Source organism: Chenopodium quinoa, unplaced genomic scaffold (assembly GCF_001683475.1).
Source record: "Chenopodium quinoa cultivar QQ74 unplaced genomic scaffold, ASM168347v1, whole genome shotgun sequence".
Classification (NCBI taxonomy): domain Eukaryota; kingdom Viridiplantae; phylum Streptophyta; class Magnoliopsida; order Caryophyllales; family Amaranthaceae; genus Chenopodium; species Chenopodium quinoa.
The window spans coordinates 3,886,964-3,912,043 of record NW_018745170.1 but is presented as its reverse complement, the minus strand read 5'-3'; the positions used below and the strand labels follow the sequence as shown (position 1 = coordinate 3,912,043).

Here is a 25,080-nt window from a genome sequence, read left to right as displayed (position 1 = left end):
AAAATACCGCAAAAGAATTTAATTTCCCATTGAATTCCTTCCAATTCATTGCTTTGAGTTTTGTAAATTAATTTTGCGAACAAAATTCAGATTTTCGTTATTTGGGTCTTCGACTTGTTGTGTTGGTAATTTATTGTTCCAGATCTAGAAGGTGAAATTGGTGACTGGATAGAGGACTCAAATCGCAAGCTTCAATTCGACAACTTCAATTTTCCCCTTTCATTTTCTCTCTCCTGTTTGAACTCACTTCTCTTTCTCACTCCTTTTTCGTTTTCTCTCTCCTGTTTCAACCCTTTTTTTTAGCTTTTGAACTTTGCCTTTTCATTTACCCATTTTTTTTCTTCAACCGACAATAATCAAGAGGGGGGTCCACCATTATTCTCTTTCTCTTCTATTTAATGGGAGAATTACATTTACGCCCTTACTTGAATCCTCAAGGAGTAAAGTTCCTTGAGGCTGAGAAACTCTCCATGAGAATATGAGATAGGAAGAAAGAGGTTGTGAGTAGGATAGTTAGTAGTGGGGCCCACAATGTGGATGAGTTGGGTAAGATAATTTTTTTTCTATTAAAAGTAAGACAGTTATTTGGGAACAAGCCAAAATAGTATACATTATGATTATTTGAAAACGAAGTGAGTACTAAGTCATCGATTGATATCAAGAAGTAGACTAATGATGTAAGGAAGACGAACCCCATAGCAACAATAGTGGATCAAACCAAGGACTTCCCACCATTATGACAAAGGAAGAAGCACTAAAGAACAATAAATTACAAAGGAAAGGAAGGAAAAAAGATACAAAAACCTTGGATTTGGCAAGTAGATTAAAGGACTAAGCTTAATTGGCTAAAACACCAAATCAAACCTAGAAATATCATGCCAATTTCAATCAATTGAGAGTCGGAAGGTTTACAATTACTTAACTAGGAAAAAGAAGACCAAAACTTTGAACAAAGCCACCATAAGCTAGGTCATATAATTGTTTCATGGCATTGATGGATGCAAGGTCAAAGGTTATTTTTTTTTTTTTTTTGAGTAAAAGGTAGTACGAGCATATTATTAAGTCAAATCAATTTGCCAAAGCAGTAATGCTTTGAGGGAAAGGTCCAGTAAAAACTAGTTCATCACACATACCGGTATCCCATCTAGCAATACAATGGGCAACCGTTTTACATGGTCAAAGGTCAAACAAGCAAGGAGACCCTTGTTCGAATATCAAATTAAAAAATTAATCCAATCAGGAAAATAAATAAATAAATAAATATTTAAATAAATAAGATAAGCATAGAGGAATCAAATTCATACAAATTAGAGATGTCAATACCTTTACATTTGGAAAAAAAAAAGAATATTATAATATTATAAAGCAAATTAAGGGACTAAAGGAAGGAGCTAGAGAGGAGACGAAGGGAAGAGCTAAGAGAAAAAAATAAGTAGAGGGGAAAGATATCTCGTCTAAAAAGCTTCTCTTTCTTTTTTTCTCTCTAAAATTGAGAGTTTTAATGTAAATAGTGTATATTGTATAAAAAAAAGTATTTTTGAAGTTATTAATAGTGTTAGCAGACATTGTGCTCAATCTCACAAAGTGTTCTATCATTTCTCGGTATGCATCATTCAATTTACTTCATTCTCTGTTTTTCATTTCAGCTTCAAGTGATCTTTCTCAAATCTCAAGTCTATAATCGGATACAAATCAACTTTGCTTCTTCTCTGCCATTTTTTTAAGAGATACATTCGCCACCTAAGCTAAAGGCTCTTACATTGTTTGGACATGAAGTGGGCCCAAAAATCCAAAGGGACCCACAAATGTCAGAAAAAAAGATAAATATAACAGACAAATCCAATCCACCATACCATGAAAATTCCCCACACCCCTATAAATAAGTGAAACGCTAAACATCGCCCGCAATTTACCATATAAAGCCCACAAATATGTTATGATTTGACCATTATGCCCTTTTGCTAAAATTGAAATAATCTCGGTGTAAAAAATGTGGAGCCGTACTGGCTCGCCAGGGGAGACCGGATGGCAGGCCGGAGATGCGGGGGACGCCGGAGGTACGTCGTCGTCGACGGAAAACGAGGTAAGTCACCGTTAAAATTCACGGTTTACCGTCGAAGTGGCTCCGGCGCCTAGGGTGGACGCCCAAACCGTAGCCTGGACGTCCAAGCCGGACGCCAGAACCACCAGAGTGGCGTCCAGGCTAGACGCCCAGACCACCAGAGTGGCGTCCAGCCCAGACGCCCAGACCACCAGACTGGCGTCCTGGGCAGACGCCACTCCACTGGGTGAGGCGGCCCTGCCAGGCGCCAGTCCAGTGGCTGTGGCAGCCCTGGCAGACGCCACCTTTAATAATTAATTTTTATTTTTTCTTTTTTGATTTTGTTGTTGTTTTTTATTTAATTTTTTTGTGAAAAAAAAATCGAAAATGATTTTTTAAAAAAATTCGAAATGGGTTTTTTGTAAATTAAATTTGAAATAGGTTTTTTTTAAATTAAATTTGAAAATTCGAAATGGTATATTTTTAAATTTAGTTTAAAAATTCGAATTGGGTTTTTATAAAAATTAAGTTTGATTATATATAATTATGTTTTTTTTTTGTGTTAATTATGTGGAAATATAGAAATTAAATGTATTATCCGTTAAATGTATTTATTGTAATATATAATTGATGCAGGAATATGGTGGAGACGGAAATGATTACAGTGAGATATTTGGACATGATGGTCCATTCGAAGAAGCTCAACAGGCGATTGATTGGGCAAAACAGGTTGCAATTGCAGCTGGATTTTGCTTGGTAGTAGCAACTCATAAATCTCAACGGGATGGTAGAATGGATCGCATTTTGAGATGTGACCGTTATCGCAAAAGAGAAGAAAGAGATTTTCGTACAGCCACTCGGTTTGACACAAAGCGGAAAGGTTGTGGGTGTGAGTTCAGAGTAAAGGTTCGACAACTACGGAGTCGTGACGGTTGGGAAGTGATAGGTTACTCTAAATGGGGGTATCACAACCATGAGATGATAGTATATGAAGAGGGTCATCGACAACTGAGCGGCTTAAGTCCTGCTGCGAAACTAGTTGTGAAAGAAATGAGTGATGCTCAAGTGAAGCCTGCTAAAATATTAGCATCTGTGTTAGAGAAATTTCCAGAAGACCATCCAAACCGAAGACACATCTACAACGTAGACAACAACTCAGGTTTGAACGGTCAGAGGGAAGGAACCCTATACAGCAGCTGCTACACCAGGCACAATCACGTGGTTACCTGTTCTGGTTTGATTCTGATGAAGATACAGCGGAGGTGACTCATCTTTTCCTTGTGCATCCTTATTGTGCTGATATGATCAAGTCTTGGCCATTTGTGATTTTGATCGACTCAACGTACAAGACAAACAAGTACAAGTTCCCTCTGGTTGAGATGGTTGGGATGGCTCCAACGAACCAGAACTTTCTGATTGGTCATGCAATCATCAGGGATGAGACGGCTCCAAGTTATTATTGGGTTTTGGAGAAGCTGAGAAACTACATCGGGCCTAATGTTCATCCAGCAGCCATCGTCAGCGACTGTGAGGGAGGTCTCTTTGCCCCCATAGCAGAGCTGTTTCCCGAATCGAACCACTTATTGTGCACATGGCACATCAACAACTGCGTGAAAGTGAAAGCCTACAACCTTTTCAATAAGAATTTGGAAATGGCAGAGAGATTGGTGAATGGTAAGTGGCGGAAGATCCTACAGGCTACCACAGAGGAAGCGTATGAGCGAGCATTGGCTAACTTCAGGGATTCGTACCAGTGGTGTCCGGCACTGGTGGACTATGTGATGCATCAATGGGTCCCTCACAGGGAAAAGTTTGTCAAATATTGGACAAACCAGGTACTTCATTTTGGGAACACTACAACATGTAGAGTTGAGAGCGCTCATAGAGCTACCAAGGACTGGATTGATTCATCGACCGCTGCTTTGGATACACTGTTCGCTAGACTGAACAAGTCAATTGAAACTCAGAAGAACGACATCAGGAACTCTCTAGAGGACTCCAGACGACGACATGGTACGATGTACAGCCATTTTATATTTAAGATTCTCCATGGTCGTGTGTCGCACTACTGCTTGGGGTTGATTCTCACTGAGCTGAACAGGGTGAGGGACTTGGCTGACGAAGTGTATACTCGGTGTGGGTGTACTATTTCAGTAACTCATGGATTACCTTGCGCATGCACCATTCATCGCGTTATTACAGAAGAAAGGGCGTCGTTACATGTTGATCAGGTCCATTCATTCTGGAGGACGCTTGTTATTGGTGAGCATGCAGACAATCAAACGGCCGACGTGAACAGGAAGAGTTGGAGCAGTTCCGTTCGATGTACGACCGAGTGTCCTCCAGCCATCCTTCTATTATTCGTGACGCTACTCATGTGCTTCATGACATGTTCCACCCGTCTAACTTAGATTATGAGGAACCCGAAGGAGTTGACCGTCCTCGAGGTCGACAACGGCGGAACAGGAGTGCGTTTGAGTATATCCGTGGTCTTGGTCGTGGTCGTTCTCGTGGTCGGACATCGTCATCTAGTCGTAGTCAATCTTCATCGTCTGTGAATATGCCCCTGAGAACTGGTACGTTTTGGTTGTTTTTATTGCACATAGTTTTAAAGTGTTACTCCTGTCTTCTTAACTGTCTATAATTAATTATTTGGTGAATAGGAAGAAACGATGTTGATCAGTTTCCGTACAAGGAAAGGATACCTGCGATCATCATGTCATACTTGGAAGGGTGGAATGATGTAATCGGAGATGGTAACAGCGGATTCCGGGTCGTGGCTGATGTTTTTCAAATGGGCGAAGACAACTACGGTTTGGTGCGTGAGTTGATGTACAGCGAAATTGCCTCTAACCGAAATGTTTATCGTCATGTGTACCAGGATGACTTGGATGGCGCTCTCCGGCGTATCCGGTGGGGAGGTGGACCTTGCGGCGAAAATCATTATTTTGACGCGCCCCTAGATCTGTTTGCCGTTGCAAACATTTACAAATGCGCAGTCATGCATTTCGGCCTGGGAGTGCATAGTCAAGCTTATTATCCTTGTACCACGGTTCTCCCTTGGCGGTCGCGTGAGACTGTCACCACACCGGTCAGAGAGCTAGCTATTGCGTTTCTTGGGTCGTCATACAGACATTTCATCCGACTAGACATGTCAACCGATTTTCCGGTGCCACCGATTATACCTCGGTGGTACAACATTCGCACAGCGAGCGTAGAGGGTTGGGATGCGCTATATAATGACCGGATCCACGAATGGAACACCCTAGCTGCATTTTAGTTTTTCTTGTTTACATTCTTTATTTGTAATCTTATTTGTACGTTGCTCTTTTAATGAGAACATTAATATTTTATATTGTATTGCTTACTGCATTCTATATGTTGCATGGGTAAGTTGCGCGGATCCACGAACGGTTATATCAAAATTTAAAAACAGCACTGATAATATGTTTAAGTTGGAAGCTAAAAGAACAATCTAAAATGTTACAATTTTACAACATAATGTCCAACATAATGCTCTATAAATAAAATACAATAACCATCAGTAATCCCTCCTCGACGACGACTCCCACTGCGCAAGGGTCTGTTCCAGACTATTAACAACAGCTCTCCCTGTTGCACTCATGCTGTCCTTCTCAAGAGAGAGTTTCTGAACGTCTTGCATTATCTTTCCCATCCACTGCATACAACAAAAAACAGAAGATGAAATACAATAACAACAAATAAAACTTAATTAAACTACAACGATAAATATAATAAAAGACATACCGCTTCCGTGGCAGTAGGCGGTGGCACATAATCATCATCGCTGTGGTCGAGATCAGCGATCAACCTCGGGTGCGAATACCGGTTGAACCATTCCATGTAGTAATGGTCACACATGGGAGTAACCCCAGAGGGCGGACAACTTGGACAAATCCAAGCTGGCGAAGACAACGCTGGGGCATGTACGCCTCGACGATGTCACGATACTGAATGAGTCCCGTGTACAGGGTCCTGGGTACCCTAACACTAGGGTTCGGGCCGAAAGGCATCCAGTTCACCTGTACAATTACAACATATAAAATTTAATAACATGAATATAATATGTGCAAATAATAAAATGTAGACTCTATAAATAAACGTTACCTCTAAGGGGGACAGCCTGTCCAGCAATAACCGTATCGATCGGAGGCGGTCAACGGACTTCTTCTCCGAGCGCGGACTCCACGCACAAGCACGCGGCATCCCCTCATCAATAGGAACTGGGTCACGATGTGGTCGCAATGCAGGAAAGTACTCGTATATCCAAGTCTGCAATAGAGTCAGACACCCAGTGATACCTGCCGCGTCAGCCCGACTCGCAAATCCTAGTTGGCGATACAAATACGCCAACGTAGCCGATCCCCAGGAAAACTGGCCTACACTGTCGGGGTCACACGCCTCTACGATGTCGCGTGTCCTGAGCTTGTTTCCGCCGCTCTTATCCGGAAACAAGGTACATCCGAGGAGTAGAAAAACATAAGCACTCAGCTGTGCGTCGGGCGTCCTACGTGCACTCGGGTACAAACACCGCTGCAACACGGATGCGATCTTCACACCTCCGTGTTCCCAAACACCTAGCGCCTCGGTGTACAGTGCAGCCCTGTCCACCGCCAACAACTCCGCCAGCGAATCTGCCTGATCCGCATCAGCCACAGCACAAAGTCGTTTACCCTCAACACGAATCCCCAGAATGGCCTCGACGTCATGTAACATGATCGTCATCTCACCGAACGGAAGGTGAAAAGAGTTTGTATCCGGCTGCCATCGATCAATGAAAGCCGTGATCAGCGTACTGTCAATCTTATCGTGCATGGTGGCAGGAACGTGCTTCACCCCAGTGCCCTCCAGTCGCTCGAACATCTCGCTCTCCGCCGGCCAGGCCTCAGCCCATGTACGCAAAAAGCTACAAGTCTTTTCCCGGGTATGACATTTCAACAACCCCGTAACTGAAGGCCTCTCCTGGTCCTCCCAAATACGGGCAGCTATGTGTCCTAGAAAGCTAGGAATCACACTCCCGTCAACAGGCCCACCGGGCACCTCACTCCTAACAACCCAAGAATCATTACCCGCCCTCGACCGTTTCCTGCTTGCCCCAGATACAGTGGACGCAGATGATGTGCCAGATCTACTAACAAACCTACCACCCCTACCCTTACGCACCTCCACCATATGCGTCTCGTACATGTCATCAACCCTCTGACTGAATGGACCGTAATCATCATACGGTCCACTGCCATCGTCCACATCCTCATCCTCATCTGCGCCCTCCTCCTGCTCCTCCTCCTGGTCACCCTCCTCAGCATCATCATCGTCATCGTCATCCTCATCCCGACGGTGGATCCGTTCTCTACGAACTGAGGCCGAAATACCACGGGATCTGACATGTCTATGCCCCGACCTCTCCACTGAATAACTTCTACTAAGAAGCTCTATATTCTTCCCCCCACCATGACGACCCTACACAAAATTTTAAAATATATAAACATACAAAAATTTATACGATAAATAATCATCATCGCAAATCAAATAAACTAAAAACATACAAATAATTGTAAACAAAATATAAACGTAGAAAAAATACAACGAAATTGAAAAAATTTATAAAAATAAACAACAAAATATAAAAACAATTCAAAATTATATTACCAAAAAAAAAAAAAAAAAATTAAAAACAAGTTTTTAAAAAAATAAAAAAATAAAAAAATAAAAATAAAAATGGGGGGGGCGCCTTGGCTGGACGCCCAGCCGGCGGTGGTGGCGCCAGATGCAGACGCCGCCACCAGTTGGCTGGCGCCTGGGCTGGACGCCACAGCCACGGCTGCGGCGCCTAGAATAAAAGCCACAACCGTGGCGGTGGCGTCCAGCCCAGGCGCCAGCCAACTGGTGGCGGCGTCTGCATCTGGCGCCACCACCGCTGGCTGGGCGTCCAGCCAGGGCGCCCCACCGCGTTCACGGCGGTTTTCCCCTTTTTTTTTTAAACAAAATATACCTTTCCTCCTTGGGACATCCTTCCCTCCGCCGCCGCCGCCGCCACTTCCTTGCCTTGCCGCCTCGACATTGCCGTTATTTTGAATTTTTTTGTTTTTTTAGAGAGGTTGAAAGAAGATGAGCAATGAGAGTGTGAGTGATGAGAGTGTGAGTGTTTTTTTTTAAGGTCAAGGGCAATTTTGGCAAACCAACAATCTCACCCTTTTTTACATCACACTCCCTAACAACACCCACCAATCCGCCATTGCCACTCTCTCTCATTTTCTCTTTCCTCAAATTTCTTCAGAAATCTGCAACAATGGAGGAAGGTGGTAGTGCTGGGTACGTAGACACAAGCAAGGCAGATAAAGCAGTGTGGTTGATGAAATGCCCTTCTGTTGTTTCGCGCGCTCTTCAATCTTCCTCTGTTCCCAACGATTTACCTGTTGCTAAAGTTATCGTTTCCATTGATCCTCTTTGCTCAGACCCTGAAGATCCCTCTATTCGTCAGGTTTCGTCTCTCTCTGCTCCTGCATTGCCGCCATTTCTTAGGGTTCCTTCTGTTTTTTTTTTAATTTTGTAATTTCTTGCATTTTGGGAATTGTTTGATTTAATTTGAAATTTGATTCTAGGGTTTTAATGTGTACTAATTTCTTGGCGAAGGGTAATGGGTGGGTTTAGTTTTCTTTATATTTTTCTGGGTTCTTTTTTGTTTTATGAATTATTTCAATTATAATGTTGGTTTAATAATTTTGATGAATTTTCAAGGGTGGCCTTTTTCTGGGGTTTGAGGAAGAAAGATTTGTTGTCAGGAAAATGATGATGGTTATGTACATTTAATTCTAGCAATTTTTGAAATTTATTTTGAATTGAGATTGTAATTAGATGAAGTTGCATTAGTATTGTAGTTAGTGTTAAGAAATGAACTATTATGATATAATGTTGCATTGGTAGTGTAAGACGGTGTATGTTATGTATCAGAAGGATAATATATTCGTAACCCTTGTTGTAATTCTTGTACAATTGGATATATGTTTTACATAAATTACATTTATTGTACTTAGGACTTAGGAGAATATAGAGGGAATGATCATTGTCAAGAACGAGTAGGTGCGTACATTTGGACGTCTCCAAACCTGTACGACATTTGATGTTGCTTGGTTGATTGTGTACTCTGCATTTTGTGTCCTTTATTGTGGAGAGGAGATGGATTATATTGCTTTGTTTGATGGAGGGCATTTTCGTCGTCCTTGTGTCTTTTCTTTTGTTGGGACCTTATATTATAAAAGTATGTGCTTGGAGTTTGTGATTTGGGAATAATTGGGATTGTATATGGTCCCAAAAAATCATCCAAGTTAGTCACTCACATGGTTTGATATGGGTTGGTGTCGTTGGAGGATTTGATGATATTACAGCACCTAAATGTGTGCTGATAATACCATTAACTGTTAAGTCTTCCGGTTTGTGGACTTGCAAACAAATGGAATGAGACGGAAAACATTAGGATACTTAGTTTCCGGGATGAACGTAGGAACATGTATTTTGTTCCAGATCATTTGTGCCATGGAACCCCAAGCGTACCGTGTTTATACTTTTGATTATTTTCTCCCCTTTTTTTGTGCAGTTTCTTGCAGAGTGATTTTATGGGCGTCTACTGTGTAATGTATCATATAATATGCTTCTTTGCTTGAGCTGATTGGATAAATAACTTTTAGAAAGTATTGATGACATTAAATTACATTACATTATTTATTGATGATTGTTGATTTCATACATTTATAATGTTTTAATAATGGCAAAGGAGTAGTCTTCATTCTCTTAAGGAATCTACAATTTATCATTAGTCTAATCTTTATGTAAAACAGTAGACCTCTATGAAATTGTTGACATTATGTTTTAATCAGCTTATGGATGAGTTTCTACACTTTTTTCTTTATTTTAAAAAGTGTAGACACTGTGGGACCTGTTTTAGGAATCAAAATTTATCATTAGTCTAGTTGATGATACCTGTTCTTTTTTTTTTTTTTTTCTTTCTTTGTTTCTTTGTTTCTTTTTTCTTTATTTCTTTTTTATTTTTATGTCAAGTATTTGGGCTAAGGAGTTCAGTTTTCATTATTCTAGTTGATACCAGCACCTGGTATTGTTAGACTATGTTATTAGTCCAAAGATATATTTAAGAATTTTACTGACACTCGGAACAGGTCTTTTTAGATTTTGTCCTCCGTTGCACATTGAGTTACTTTGGATTCTTGTTTCTTCCATGGATGCATGGTTATGGCTCCTTTGTTTGGTTGTCTGTATATCCTGTTGTACAATTGAATTCGAAGTATTCCTACTCACTTTATATGTCTCCAGTCTCCATCCCAACTCATATGTCACATACGATTGAGGGTTTGACAAATCGAATATAAATTTTTCAACTTTCTTTCACTATCAACTTTTCAGGGTTCTTGATTTGAGTATGGTATTGATGGAAACTAAAACTTAAACTTAATTAAGTAGGAATGTGGTCTATTGTTTAGAGACGGAGGAAGATTTAAAGAGTGAATGACAAAATGAGAACGTTAATTGAATAATATTCATTTGTATATTCACTTAAGCAGGTCAGGAGAATTCACGGGATTTCATATTTGTTTGTCTCCTTTGCTGTCATTATTCTAAAATTTGATACATGTTTACATTATGATCAGTTCACCATGGAATTGTCTGGCTCTGATTTGGGAAATGTGCCTAAGCGTTTCTCTATGGACATGTCTAAGGAAATTGTTCCAATGTCTGTCTTTTCAGAGAACGAAGGTGAGTACATAGGCTAATCTGTTTATTTTGACCTAATTTCTAGAGCATATTGGTGCTACTATAAGCCAACTTTTTCCTGATTTGAAAAATACATATTTTGGCATTAAATTATGTGCAGTCTACTCTCTGCACAATGTCTTTTGTTTGTTTGGTTACAAATTTGTCATGTTCTGAAATCTGAACAGCATAAATTCTCTGTTATGAGGAAAGTAATTGGGAAAATTCAGAATATATTTGCTAATTGTAGCCAATCGTCAGAAACTTGTGTCTATGTAGTATGGAGTATGTATGCCTCTGTTAATTTATGTGGGAGAATGTTCTTTTATTTAAGGTTTTTTTAATGAAAATACTCTGCGGTTAGAGAAATAGAATCTAATCGATTTCATGGAATACTTTAAGATTTATGATATAATACAATTTTCTATTTTGTAATCCTGCTAAATGGCCGGTTGACCATCTAAAAATTATCTGAAGATATCTAAGCTAGAAATTTAGACTTAATAATCTCCTTTGAAATGAAATTAAAACATGCCATGGTTCCTTCCCACAGATATTCGTAGTTTATAGCCTGATTTGTTTAATGTCATGGCAGAAATTTTAGCTTGAAATCATTACAAAAAAAAATTTGAATTAATTTACTCTGTTGTTTTTGTATTCATGTCCAATGTCTTGTGATCTAGACTTTGTATTTAGGATGGTCAGAACAGCCATTATAATGTACCTATTATGACTGCTCTCCACTACTTACAGGAAATATAAGTGTTGAAGGGAAAATTTATAACAAATTTGACATGAAGCCTCACTATGATGCAATTGAGAGCTATGGTAAACTATGTCGTGAACGAACAGACAGATCCATGACGAAGACTAGACAGATTCAGGTCTTTGTAACATCCTCTTTATTGATTGATCTGATTTTTTTTTTTTCCTATGCTCCTTATGAATCAATTCTTCCATCGGCTGATGTGCTGTTTACAAACCAGGTGATTGGCAATGACAGGCCTATAATACCTATGCCAGGGATCACTCATACTCAGGTTGAACAAGTTTTTTCTTGTACTTTACCTTGTCAATATTTCTTTTGTGCGTGTAATCCTATGCTATTCCCTTTGCCTTTTCTCTTTTGCTTTTTTAGCTTGTCATTTCATCTTAAAAGATTGTTTCTGTTACAGGAGAAGAAGAAAGTGGTTGTTAAAGGATCTGAAACTAAGAGAATTAGGAGGGATCGAGGAGAGATGGAAGACATAATGTTCAAACTATTTGAACAGCAATCCAACTGGACACTTAAAGAGCTGGTCCAGAAGACGGATCAACCTGAGGTTTGTTTCTTGCTTAAATACCTAGATGTGGACGTACACTTTCTTTCCTTCTTACTGTCAGAAATGGTTTTATATTAAAGTTATTTATTTTGTGTTATGTTAGGTTCTCTACATTGATAAAACATTGATTTTTAGTCTAATGCTTTTTATAGATTTTGTCCCGTTATTTTAATGTCTTTTCCCTATTTAATTAATTTTGGGACTCAACGTATTATACTTTTCATGAAATTTGGCCAATTTCTCCCTTGAAATGTGTTACTCTGGATGGGAAAAGTGCTGTGACCCCAGGCCATCAAGTTTTTTATTCATACAAGTTTACAAGGTCAAGGTCTGTGCTTATCAAAAGGGTTGTATACGTTGAAATACATGGGGTTTGGAACTCCTTGGAGCTGTTATAAGGGCATCTAACATAGGCCTATATGTCTTATTTAAAAGAAAATTAAGCTGAGTACATCTTATGGCGGATCTTCAGATATTAGAACTGCAACTGTTTCAGTTGTATGTTTGATTTGCACTTCAGGGTTCTACCGTGTTAAATTTCTCCTAAGTATTCCTATCTTAAAAAAATACTACGTAATAAATTTTTTGACCCGGAAGACAGAATTTGTGAGAATCAACCAGATGTTTATGGTCAAATTACTTGGATTTTTATGCCTCTCGATAGTTAGGTGACACCGTGACATACAAGAATCTTTTCTGACAAGGACATATCAGCTCATGTGTTTACTCTTGTTTCTGTGCAGCAATTCATGAAAGATTTACTGAAAGACCTTTGTGTGTACAACAACAAGGGATCTAATCAAGGGAGCTATGAATTGAAACCAGAATACAAGAGATCTGCTGAAGATCCGAGTGGTTTATAGGATGTTTGATATCTTCATTCATCACTAAAGCCAAGTTTCATCTTAGTTTTTTGCACATATATGACTCAAACTGAAGAAAGATTTGTTCCTGATCGAAGCTGATATCTGCATTGTTTTTGCGCACTAAATCTTCCAATGTTTTTATTTGCACATATTTTCCGCACTCTCAGGATAGTAAAGAAGATTAAGACATTAGTATGTAACCTTTGGAAAGTATGTGAACAGGTCTGATTGAGGCCATATTCATTTCTAAGCTAAAATCTTCTGATACTATGGTATTCAGATATTTTTTGTATATTTGTCAGCAAGTTTCATTTTTGCTTCTTAACTATACTGTTGCAGGACTGCAAATGCTTTTGGGTTCAATTTGATTAAATTTAGTATGTTAATTTGACATGATAGTTCAGAAATTCTGGTGCAAGAATATAAGTCTATAAGATTTATGTATTTCAAATTGGAAGCAATTTAATCTAAAATTAGGTTTTTTTTTTTTTTAATGTATCTTTTTTTGCTTGATTTATTAGTTTTGCTTATTTAAATTCTCCAAAACTGATAAAATGAGCAAAAATACCCTTAAATACATCTAACTATAGGTATACCCGGGAATAAGATAGAGGTATTGGCAACCTTGGTGTTTTATTTTTTGAACGGAAAGTAATAATATCATTAAATAATAGTCATACGACATCTACAATAATAAGAATAGGTAAACCACATATTTAGAAAAAGTACCATAACCTTCACAAATTTACAATCAAATTCATAACCTTGGCGTTTTATTGACATGTAGAATATAATTTATATAAATTGAATAATATTAGTAACCAACTAACCAATTATGAAATATATCAATATAATAAGTATAATTTGACAAAGTCTATTAAACAATGGGAAATGAAAGATGCCATAGCATGTGATGACAAGTTGTGTTTGGTAAGTGGTAGGAGTTTTATTTGACTATTTATTTAATTCATTCTACTTTTATCGTTACAGATATTCGTCAAAGTTTAGCAATCATCTATATGCTCTGCTCCATCCTTCTGTCAAAATAAATACTAGTATATATATTCTGCATGCTGCTGAGAACATTAGCCATTTTTATAACCTTGGTGTTTTAATATTATTCAACTTCATTAATGCACATTTGAAATTACTAATTTTGTTTAACAAAGTTTGTTCATTTCTTAATTAAACGAAATTTTGGTCATTTCTAGATAGAACTTTTACCAAACTTTATTTTCAGCTCACTTTTTTTTTTTTTTTTTTTTTTCCATTTATTCCTTTCCTTTTCCTCTCATTACATCTAGTAAAAATGTTACTACGTATTACAAAAAGTATAATTAAAACGTAATCCTTAGCAAAATAAGATGGTGTGTGGTGACTAGTGACATGCAAAAGTCTCATATTTTAAGTTACATGTTGGCAAATGAGTCTATAATTTTGGACAATAAGTCTCTAATTTTGGCTTTCAGAGATGTTTTAGATTGTATGTTACATTAAACACATATTCACTATACAAAACGTCTCATCCAATACTTTTACAAGCATATACTTTATCTAATCTTTTAATATTATAACATGAGGGGATTAAACTTCTCAAAGCACAATTTAAACATTAAATATGTTTAATTATAAATTATACAAAAATAGAAACTCGATATCATCAAATATGCATCGAGGCAAATTTAACAAGACTCATGTGATCATATTTTTTTTTACGTATAAATTACACTATGTGATTAAAGAAAAGTGTATGAATTGACTCAAAAGTGATTGCAATATTACTAACATAGTTTCAAATGTAATTAAACAATATTTACAAGATTAATTAAACATATTGTAACTTGTTGTAAGTTCTCGATGAAATGTCAAAAGGAATATTGGAGTGCACTATTCCAAATAAAGGAAAAATACTTCAAAAAAAATATTCAATATTGTCATATCAAGGTTTGGTTTTTTCTTTTTTTTTTCTTTTTTTTTTTTTTGACAAGCATATCAAGGTTGATTTCAAGAACATCAAGCAAAAGTCATGCCCCCGAATCAGGCCAAAGTCATGCATGATTCAAATAAAGTAAACTAAATTAATTATATACTCAATCAACAATATTGTCATATCAAATCATAAAGAATCACATACTTCATATATATAGTACGGAGTTTTATCAAGCAACAATCAATTTTTGCGCATGTAATGGAGTATCAACTTGGATACTTGCTCAATAAAAAAAATTTAAAAAAATTTCTTAGAAGCAAGAAAAATAGTAGCTTAAAATTTACTACGTGTTACTCCCTCTATCCCTTATTTTTTGCTCCATTTGACTTTTTACGGTCTCTAAGACGCGTGTTTAAACGTATTTATCTCAATTTCCATATGCATGAAAATTATAAATATTTGATATTAATAAAATATACAATGAAACGATTCTAATAAGATCCCACATTAATATATTATCACTTATAGATTAACGAGAATTCATAGTCAAAGTTTTATAAATATGACCCATATATCTGCAATGGGGCAAAAAATAAGGGACGGAGGGAGTAGATAACAAACACAACATATAACAGGTCCAAGTTGGAGAAAATAAGATCAAAAGTTGTACTACGTAAATATTTTCACAAGTTGATTGATTTTTACCAGGATCCTTAATTCCTTATAATGTTATACTAGTGTAAGACTCCTGCCATGAACAGATACAATTGAATTATTATTATTATTATTATTATTATTATATAAGACCTCTTTGTAATGGATATTGTTAATTTTTTTTACGGAAAATTAGAAGTTACATTAGTAAATGTTTAACCATTCTTATAAATATATACATTAATACATATATTTTATTTATAAGGACAAAATAATTTAGACAATAACGTTTTATAAATGAATAATAATTTGCATGGACCTAAATCTGACCATTTCTTAAATCTTTTACCATTGCTTAAGAATTTTAATTGTTACTTGCCGTATAATGCATTATCTTAAAATATTTTTTTTATTATTATTGAGGAGAAATAGGGGCAGGTCCGTAAAGAGGGTATAATAGCACTTAACATAGAAAAAATTAAACAATAGCATCTAATCAATATAGATAAGGAAATGAGTGGTAATTCCCTCCAATAAAAAAAAAAAAAGTAATTAACATATATATTCGAGATGATAATTAAGCCAATGACCCTACATTATTCATCATTCATTTATTCTACTATCACTTTCTCTATCATTCTATTGATTTTTTTTTTTTGAGGGTATACATGTGATCTTATTGGAAGTATAAAAATCATATTTATAATTAATGAAATGAAAGTAATACCGGTAGAAGTATTGGCACCCATAGCATTGTTCCTTTTGCTGCTTGTACAATTCTTCCATTATGTATCACGTGTTTTAAATTCCAAATTTAAGTGAACGAAAAGAACTTTCAAATTTACCAAAGTATATTAATAAAATAAAAAATAAAAAAAAATTACCTCATGTCACATTTTGAAACACTTCTTTATATTTGAGTAGTATTATATGTCTTACCTTCCTTATCACATATTAAAATTTTCAGCCATGTTTTTTTTGTAACCCTTGATATTGCAACATATAGTTGACCATGAGTAAAAACTGGCGCTTTTGTCAAAAAAAAGTAAAAACTGGCCTTGGAAGATATACACCCACATGTGAAAGAGATTGTCACATAAAGTTTAAATAAATAAATAAATATTGTATAAAATAATATTTATAATAATAAAATTTTGTCATACTATAATTTTAAACAATATGTTTCCGCATCATAACTGTAAAAGAAAATAGTAGCATTGAGCACTTGCCTCTTGTGTATAACGTATCTCATCAACTGTTTTTCTTTCAGATTTGTTTAAAAAGTCACTCTCATTTTTTTTGTGAGATATAACTACTTATGTCGGTCACCAATTTTGAAGAAGTCCTTCCACCCTTATCAAATATGCAAAATTAATGTATCAATCAATATATATTTTGTTGTATAACTAATCAATATTTATTTTGTTGTATAACTTATAATAATACTTTTCGATATAATATATACTCTTTCAAGAATAATAATATGCATATTAAAAAAAAAAAAATCATATACCTAGCTCATCAATATTAGAATTTATATAGAGTGTTGTCGCAAATAGGGAAGTTGATAGCATGGTAATACCTGTTAGTAAATAAAAATTAATAAACATGAATATAATAGATAGTACTAATATTGGTGTCAAAACAAAAACCCGCAACGTTAATATTTTGTATACCTTGTCAAGTCTTAATTTTTACAAACCGTAATAAGATAATAACTTGACGGTCTGGATGCTTAGATAAATAATTTTGTAATTGATCAGCATATCGATTCCATAAAGTGCATCTTAAAACATTATTTCTGAATTCAATAAACAGAAATATCATTCTTGTCAAAAAAAAAAAAAAAAAAAAAAAAAAAAAAAAAAAAAACAGAAATATCATTAATTCAATATTTCCATTCTTTATTAATTATTTAATATCTTAATGGTTAAATGTACTTACTGCAGGTCTTCTAATTGAATAGTGCAGTGATCACCTTCGTTCTTTTGTCATTCTTTGAATAATCATCACTACTTAAAATTCCATAAATATAGCCAATGACATCTATTATACAAAGAACATATTTTTGAAAATTTGTTAGAACATCTTCCAAAAAAAAAAAAAAAAAAAAAAAAAAACCCAATGATCACATTATACATTAAAATTCTTTTTAAGGAAATTATATCATACCTACTAAACAGTTGCTATCCAGATTATTTGAAAGAATTGCATCAAAGCTCACCAATTCGAAACCATAAGCATTTGTGTTCGCTCCAGCAAAGGCAATTACGCTGGTAGAACGTTGAAAATTTATCTTGTATGAATGATTAGTAGGCTTGTATTCCCCACTACTTTTTCCAACAGAAAAATTTGATATATTATATATAAAAAAAAAAAAAAAAAAGAAAAGAAAAGATTGACAAAAATACAATTGGTCACTGTATGTTAATTTTTTTTTTTAATTAAAACAACAATACCATCTCAATAGAATAGATATCAGCAGGATTGGAGAATCATTGTACCCATAAACGGATGATTGTAACTCGCAAGGTTACATTTATAGTAGTAGGACTTATGTCCTTGATGAATACTAAATTTCCAGCCATAAATGAATGAAAATTATGGTTAAACAGTATAATAAAGATTTAAATATGGTTTTTATATAGTGTAAATATCTTATGTAAATATGAAAAATTAAATTTTTTTATCCATTGTTAATCATGCATATAAAATTAATATTTAAAGTTAAATGGATATATATAAAAATAAAATACAAATAAAACTATATTTAGATAGTATTGTGGAGTATAAAAAATATATTAGAATATTTTAGATTTTATATTGCTTTTTCACATTATTTTTGTTTTGTGAACGATATGGTTGATATATATATTTACTATGTATATATTTTCTTATATTAGTTTATGGGTATATATTTTCTTATGTTAGTTTATGGGTATATATTTGATTTGATTTGATTTGATTGGTATATTAGTTTATGAGTATAATTGGATTAAATATGTTGTAAAAATGAAAATAAGTATTATTGTAGGTTATAATATATATGGATATCATTAAAATGTGGCAAAAAAATAAAATAAAAAGAAAAGAAAATAAAGGCGGGAAAATTTTTAACCAGAAAATGACAAGTGTCATTTCTGATTTCGCCTTGTAATTGATAGTAGTTATAGGGACACATTCCTCTTATTTATCTTATTTATTCACAACATTCATTATTTCTTGCTATCTGTATAATATGTCAGCAACATATATACCATCATGAAAGCAATAAATCATCATCTCCTACTCTCCCTTAGCTTGCCTCTTTATTTAATAATCAACCCATACATATATCGAATATTATGTAATTAGATAATTAATATGTCGTTAAATTATATGAGACTTATTATTATTATTATTATTATTATTATTATTATTATTATTATGTTAATTTGAAAATAATAGGAGACCCTTTTCGCAAGGCAAATATATCAAATGTAAGAATAAGAAATAAACTACAATATGTACAAGGTATAATGTCCATACTATTACTAATTATTAAATGACTCGCATTAGCTATTTAAGGTGTTAAGTGACCTGATTTGCCTCATAGTTACAGTCCAAGTGTTTTGACAACGAATTGTGCGACACGCTCTTGCCTTTTGGTGACAAAGATGCTAGCCTTGTGCGGAATCGGGGCTTGTAAGCACAAAGCAACACAAGTGGGTGTCAATATCTCAAGGGGGCGCTTACTTCTATTGGCGATATAGTGCGAGTGACTGGTGCTTGTGAAGGCCAATCAAGTCAAAGCTTTCACAAGTGAGACTGAATCACGAGTTCTTAACTTCTTGTAGCGTCCAGTAAGTAAGGGGGTGCTATTATGCAAGTAAGACACAATCTCTATAAAGATTGCATAAAAATAAAGCAATTATGGGTAGACAACTAGGGATTCGTTAAACATCGCCCGCAAATCTCCACATAAAGCCCACAAATTAGACATGGTTTGACAATTTTGCCCATTTCTAAAATCGTACCCAAAGTGAACAAATCTCGATCTAACAAATGTGGAGTCGTACTGGGTTGCCCAGGGAGGCCGGAGAGGCGAGGGTCGCCGGAGATACGTCGTCTTTGACAGAAAACGAGGTGGCGCCTAGTTTGGACGCCGGAACCATGGCAAGGACGTCCAGGCAAGGCGCCACAACCAGTGCACTGGCGTCCAGGCCAGACGCCACAACCAGTGCACTGGCGTCTAGCCTAGGCGCCTCAACCAGTGCACTGGCGTCCAGGCCAGGCGCCACCACCAGTGCACTGGCGTCTGGTTTGGACGCCGCCCTTACTTTTTAATTTTTTTTTTTTTGCCTTTTTTTTTTTTAAAATTATGTTTATTAAATTTATGTTTTGATTTAGGATGTGGAAATTTATGTTTTTTATTTGATTTTATAAAAAATATATATACTAGACTTATAAAAAATAACACATAAAATTAATAAATATTAAAAAAAAATCAAACACATTAAAAAAAACTTAGAAATTTTTTCTGATTTTCCAAAAAAAAAAAAAATTAAAAAAAAAAAAATTTAAGGCAGCTGGGGCGCCTGGCCAGGACGGCCCGTGGCTGGTGGTGGCGCCAGGTCCGGCAGCCACGTCCACCGGCCTGGCGTCTGGGCAGGACGCCCAGCCACAGTGACTGGCGCCTGTCCCAAACGCCACTCACCGTGGCTGGGCGTCCTGCCCAAACGCCACGCCGGTGGACGTGGCTGCCGGACCTGGCGCCACCACCACCTTGCCGCCACGAGCCACCACTACCTTGCCGCCACGAGCCAACCACCTTGCCGCCACGAGCCTCGACATCCCCGTACTTTGATTTTTATTGAGGTTGTGTTTTTTTTTTTAAGGTCAAGGGCAATATTGTAACTTCAATATAAGTTTGTGGGTTTTATGTGGAGATTTGCGGGCGATGTTTAGCAATCCACGACAATTAGACATGTATCGAATACTTTTATTGACAAAATTGTTAAGAAGTCGAATGTCTACAATAATATGATCAATCTGCCACAAGATTATCCATAAACCTTTAACGATATACGAAGTAATAAATAAAATTAACGCACATATTGCATGCATACAGATTATTACAGAGAAATAGAGGATATAGAAAATACAACTAAACAAGCACACGTTTTTTTTAGTTAATAACAGAAGACTCAGCAATAAAATTGACTTTAAGTTGTCATTTTATCAAAATCGTAGTTGGCGTGTGGGAAGCACGGCACTTCTCTTCTTCTTCCTACTTTCTCTCTCCTCAATTTCTTCATTCCCACCTAACCCAGAATTTATACTTACTCCTCTTATCTTCCCAATCCCATCCATTGATTCTTCTCCTTTATTCTTATTCTTTTGTCTTCCCTAATTTCATTAACCCTAGAAGGAATTTTTATTTTCATTCCCATTGATTCGATTTCAGGTTATCCCCTAATTTCTGCTTTTTGTCATAGATCAGTGGGTTTGTTGTTCTTTCAATTTCTGTTGATTTTTCTGGGTTTTTGTTCAATTTTACATGCAATAAGTAATTGGGTAGTCAATTTATTTTTATTTATTTATTTGGGTATTGGGTTTGTATTTGATTGTTATATTATCCCAAAAAAAAAAGTCAAAAGAAATCAGAATTTTGATTTGCATGCATGTTTTGTGATCTGGTCTTCTGGGTTTGGTTTGAATTTTTATTGATTGATGTGACATATAAATTGTGTCATTTTTTTGTTTTCGTGTTTGAGGATTTTCTGACCCTCAATTGATTTGATTTCGGAATTTATTATATTATGGTATTTAAAGGTAATATGGGTTATATGATGATTATGTTGAATTTTATTTGAGAGTTTATTTTGAAACTTTTTTTTTTTTAATCAATAGTGATTGATCATTTTATTTGGAAAATTTTCAATCTTTTTATGCAAGGGAGAATTAGAATTTGGAGTTTTACCATTTGATATTGGAAAATTTGTTGATTTTGGAGCATGTTGCTTAGCATATCAAAAATTTATTTTGGAGCATGTTACATTCTGTAATAGCAAATTTACATTGCATGAAGTTTATATGTTTTTCGATAGCCATTTATATTCTCATAGCTGAGAGAGCTTAGACATCTGATCTTTTAGGTACCTAAAGTTCCATATGCTTCATTTTCAGCTACTTATTGATAGTGTCTTTTGAATTATGCGCTCAGCTTCCTTGTCAATTGACTCTTTCGTCCTGTTAAAAGGAGTTACTGAATTGTTTACTCTTTGATTCTGTTGATAGAATTGCCCAAGTGTTAAATTCCATTTGTAATGCATTTAGCAAATGGTGGATTCGTTTATTACTTGGATGCTTTTGTTTAGTATTGTTTACTAAGCAAATTCTCATTTTAGTTGCATTTTAACCTTTTGTGCTACCTTTGTGTTTGCCTTTGGGTTTACTTGCATTTTTAGAATTGTGGCATGTCAATGCTACCTTTTGTGTTTGTTATCAATTGTGTTGTTTGATTAAAATGTTAATCTTGTATGCCTTTGGCTGTTGAGAATCGTGAGATGGATGGAGCTATTTAATTTCTTTTCTGAGTTGGTGCTAGAAAAGGTCTGGAATTTACACGTTGAATTGAGGATATGTAGTCCTAAGCTTGTTTTCTTTGTGTTTGCAATACTTAATTACATGATACTGCTGTGTGTTAGTGGATATATCTTTTATTTCTTTTAATGCTGAAATTACCTGATTACTTGATTAGTGATGTGCCTAGGAATGAGTTAACTGCTGATTAAAACTTTTGTATTATTGTTACATATTAATGTATAGTGAGATTTGTAATTCCTCAATTTTCGTTTCCTCTTTCACCAGTTGAATTATTGCGTTGAAGATATGGACTTTTGCTTCAGAGAATTAGCTGGGGAGTCACTTCCCTCGGACCAGGATATCCTTCGATGCCCATTTTTGAGGAATATTGATGCACCAACACATTTTTCCTTTTCATCTTCTCTGGCCTTATCTCTTCCTGTAAGTCACATGTTCGTCAACAAGCTACAGAGTTATTTATTACTTCCTCTTTATTTTTTTAATGGATGTGTCATTTTGACTGGACACGCTTGCTAAGGCACACCTTTGACCACATAATATCTTTAATCTTTAGGCCTTGCTTGGATTGGGGGTAATATATTAAGGGGTTAATAAAAGTCAAACTTGAAAAAACATAAGTAATTAGAGGTGTTGCTGTAGGAGGCATGGTGTTTACAAATGAAATAAAGTAATTGTGCCATGAGGAAAAGAGAGAGATGGAGGAATTATTACCCTCATAATGAGGGTAATAGTTACCCACCCTCCCCCTAGTGTAACTATTACCCCCAAAATGAGGGTATTAGTTCCTCTTTCTTCACCTCATACCACACCATCACTACATAATTTTCCTTACAATCACACCATCACTATCTCCTCCTTCCCTATTTTCACTTTCATTTTGCTTAGTTTGACTTTTATTACCCTAGTAATACATCTCCCCCAATCCAAGCATGCCCTTAATTATATAAATGTTGGATACACTTTGTTGGATCCAGTTCTAGTTTGTGTGTAGGATTAAAAATCACACTATAGAGTATAAAAGACATGTTCTTCCTCTATAAGCTTCTGTGACAGTTGAGTTTTTTCTGACATGCTTAACTCTCTGCCTTTGCTTAGGTGCGTGGAGGTGGATCTAAAGGTCCAATTTTTGAAGATGGTCCCAATTTTGACATGGCATTCAGTCTATTCCATGGCCGTAATGGAGTTGTACCGCTTTCTGGGAGGTCACATTTGCGAACTGATAATTTAGAGACTGATTCGTCTCCACCTAAGTTTAATCCTCTAGCTGCAAAGGCTGCCACCATCAGTCTTTCAGGTTTTGGAGCTGGATGGCCCTTTAGCTTTGATGCATTCTCTCAGAAGTGGAAAAATCAAAAGAAAAAGTCCAAAGCATCAAAGGTATTTTCCCATCATTGCTATATTACTTCTACGTCTCTCATTTGGTTTAGGGAATGTTATTGTGATCGGGGATTTGAAGGGTTGATTCTTCTCTATGGAACCTTGCTTGATTTAGGTCCATTTTCTGTCAATCTGTCCTGTTTTTGTGTTTTGGAGGGTGGGGTGGGGTGGGTTGCTTATAATCTAATTGTTTGTTGTGATACCATACATTGTGCGGAGTAGTTATTTGCACATCATGTGGGAACGACCATTCTGTCCCCATTGGCAAAGTTTTTTCCTACATCCTGTCCACGGTTATTTAACCCAACAATTTGATTTGCGCTTACCACAGTATCTGCTGATAGTATATCCTACAATTGATAAGCTTTAAATGTTTGCACCTAGTGAGGGATCTTGATGTATGAATTTCGAATCACTCGTAGTACGCATCACGAATACCAAACTGTTTTATTCATTAAATGATGTTTTGAAATTATAGTCTTGTTCAAATATCACTCTGCTGAACTTACATTTTTATTATAGGGAAATGGAAAACACGAGGCATTGAGTAATGAGTGGCTGCAGTCAGGAAATTGTCCTATAGCCAAGTCGTATAGGGCTGTAAGCGGTGTTGTGCCATTGGTAGCAAAGGTCTTTAAACCTCCTCCTGGTGTGAAATTTGAGTGCCCACCAGCCATTGTTGCGGCTCGAGCAGCTCTTGCTCGAACTGCCTTGGCAAAGAACCTTCGACCTCAACCATTGCCCACAAAAATGCTCGCAATTGGACTCCTGGGTATGGCAGCAAATGTCCCCTTGGGTATATGGAGAGAACACACCAAGAAGTTTTCGCCCGCTTGGTTTGCAGCTGTTCATGCAGCAGTTCCCTTCTTAGGAATGTTGAGGAAATGTGTCCTGATGCCTAAGACAGCTATGGCATTTACTATAGGAGCCTCAATACTGGGTCAGGTTATTGGGTCTAGGGCTGAGCGGTACCGTTTGAAGGCCAAAGCTGCAAAAGAATCTGCCATAACTGAAGTTCCTGTCGGTGGACCAAAAATGACGCCGGTGGTGACAGTCAGCAGTAGCGGGCACTGCGGTGATATGGTGAAGTGGGACCCTCTTTCTATTCATGCCAGTGAGCCTTCGCCATCAGCTGGTGTTTGCGCCTTCTAAGATTAGTCTCTGGCAAATCCAGAAATTGTATCCCTATCTGTGTTCTTGAGATAGTGCCGTATTTGTGCCTTAACTTGTATCATTATTTTTACTTGCCTGTACGATCTCCTGGCAAAGACTCCTAATGGCGCTAATGTACGTCACTTTTTTCTTTTATGTGTGAAACAATTGAGTTTGATTGTCTGGATGAAGTTGAGTACTTGAAAATAAAATGGATTCGTGCTTCCTCTTCTATACTATACCTTTGCTCTGATGTGTTGAATTATGCCTTGAAACGACCGTGATGCCATATTCGTTAATTAATCTGGCAACTTACAAACAATTGAATTTACATTGTTGCATCTTGTATGTATCAAGCTGAAAATA

General features: G+C 36.1%; 2 protein-coding genes across 2 annotated transcripts; both read left to right on the top strand.

Moving 5' to 3' along the window:
- The first annotated feature begins 8,211 nt into the window (after positions 1 to 8,211).
- Positions 8,212 to 13,764, top strand: LOC110710380 (general transcription factor IIF subunit 2-like). Its single transcript, XM_021888671.1, has 6 exons — positions 8,212 to 8,543; positions 10,723 to 10,828; positions 11,579 to 11,709; positions 11,812 to 11,865; positions 12,001 to 12,147; positions 12,891 to 13,764. The coding sequence occupies exons 1-6, from the start codon at positions 8,352 to 8,354 to the stop codon at positions 13,008 to 13,010; spliced, it is 750 nt and encodes a 249-aa protein (XP_021744363.1). The 5' UTR covers positions 8,212 to 8,351; the 3' UTR covers positions 13,011 to 13,764.
- A 7,044-nt stretch (positions 13,765 to 20,808) lies between these two features.
- On the top strand, positions 20,809 to 24,953 carry LOC110710185. Its single transcript, XM_021888450.1, has 4 exons — positions 20,809 to 21,043; positions 22,450 to 22,605; positions 23,281 to 23,562; positions 24,085 to 24,953. Exons 2-4 carry the CDS (start codon positions 22,471 to 22,473, stop codon positions 24,712 to 24,714), a joined length of 1,047 nt encoding a protein of 348 aa, XP_021744142.1. The 5' UTR covers positions 20,809 to 21,043; positions 22,450 to 22,470; the 3' UTR covers positions 24,715 to 24,953.
- Positions 24,954 to 25,080: the final 127 nt, after the last annotated feature.

Coding starts and splice junctions, on each gene's coding strand:
- LOC110710380 (XM_021888671.1), top strand. CDS start 8,352: ATGGAGGAAGGTGGTAGTGCTGGGTACGTAGACACAAGCAAGGCAGAT. Junction 8,544..10,722: donor AAGATCCCTCTATTCGTCAG/GTTTCGTCTCTC, acceptor CATTATGATCAG/TTCACCATGGAATTGTCTGG. Junction 12,148..12,890: donor AGAAGACGGATCAACCTGAG/GTTTGTTTCTTG, acceptor GTTTCTGTGCAG/CAATTCATGAAAGATTTACT.
- LOC110710185 (XM_021888450.1), top strand. CDS start 22,471: ATGGACTTTTGCTTCAGAGAATTAGCTGGGGAGTCACTTCCCTCGGAC. Junction 22,606..23,280: donor CTCTGGCCTTATCTCTTCCT/GTAAGTCACATG, acceptor GCCTTTGCTTAG/GTGCGTGGAGGTGGATCTAA. Junction 23,563..24,084: donor AAAAGTCCAAAGCATCAAAG/GTATTTTCCCAT, acceptor TTTTTATTATAG/GGAAATGGAAAACACGAGGC.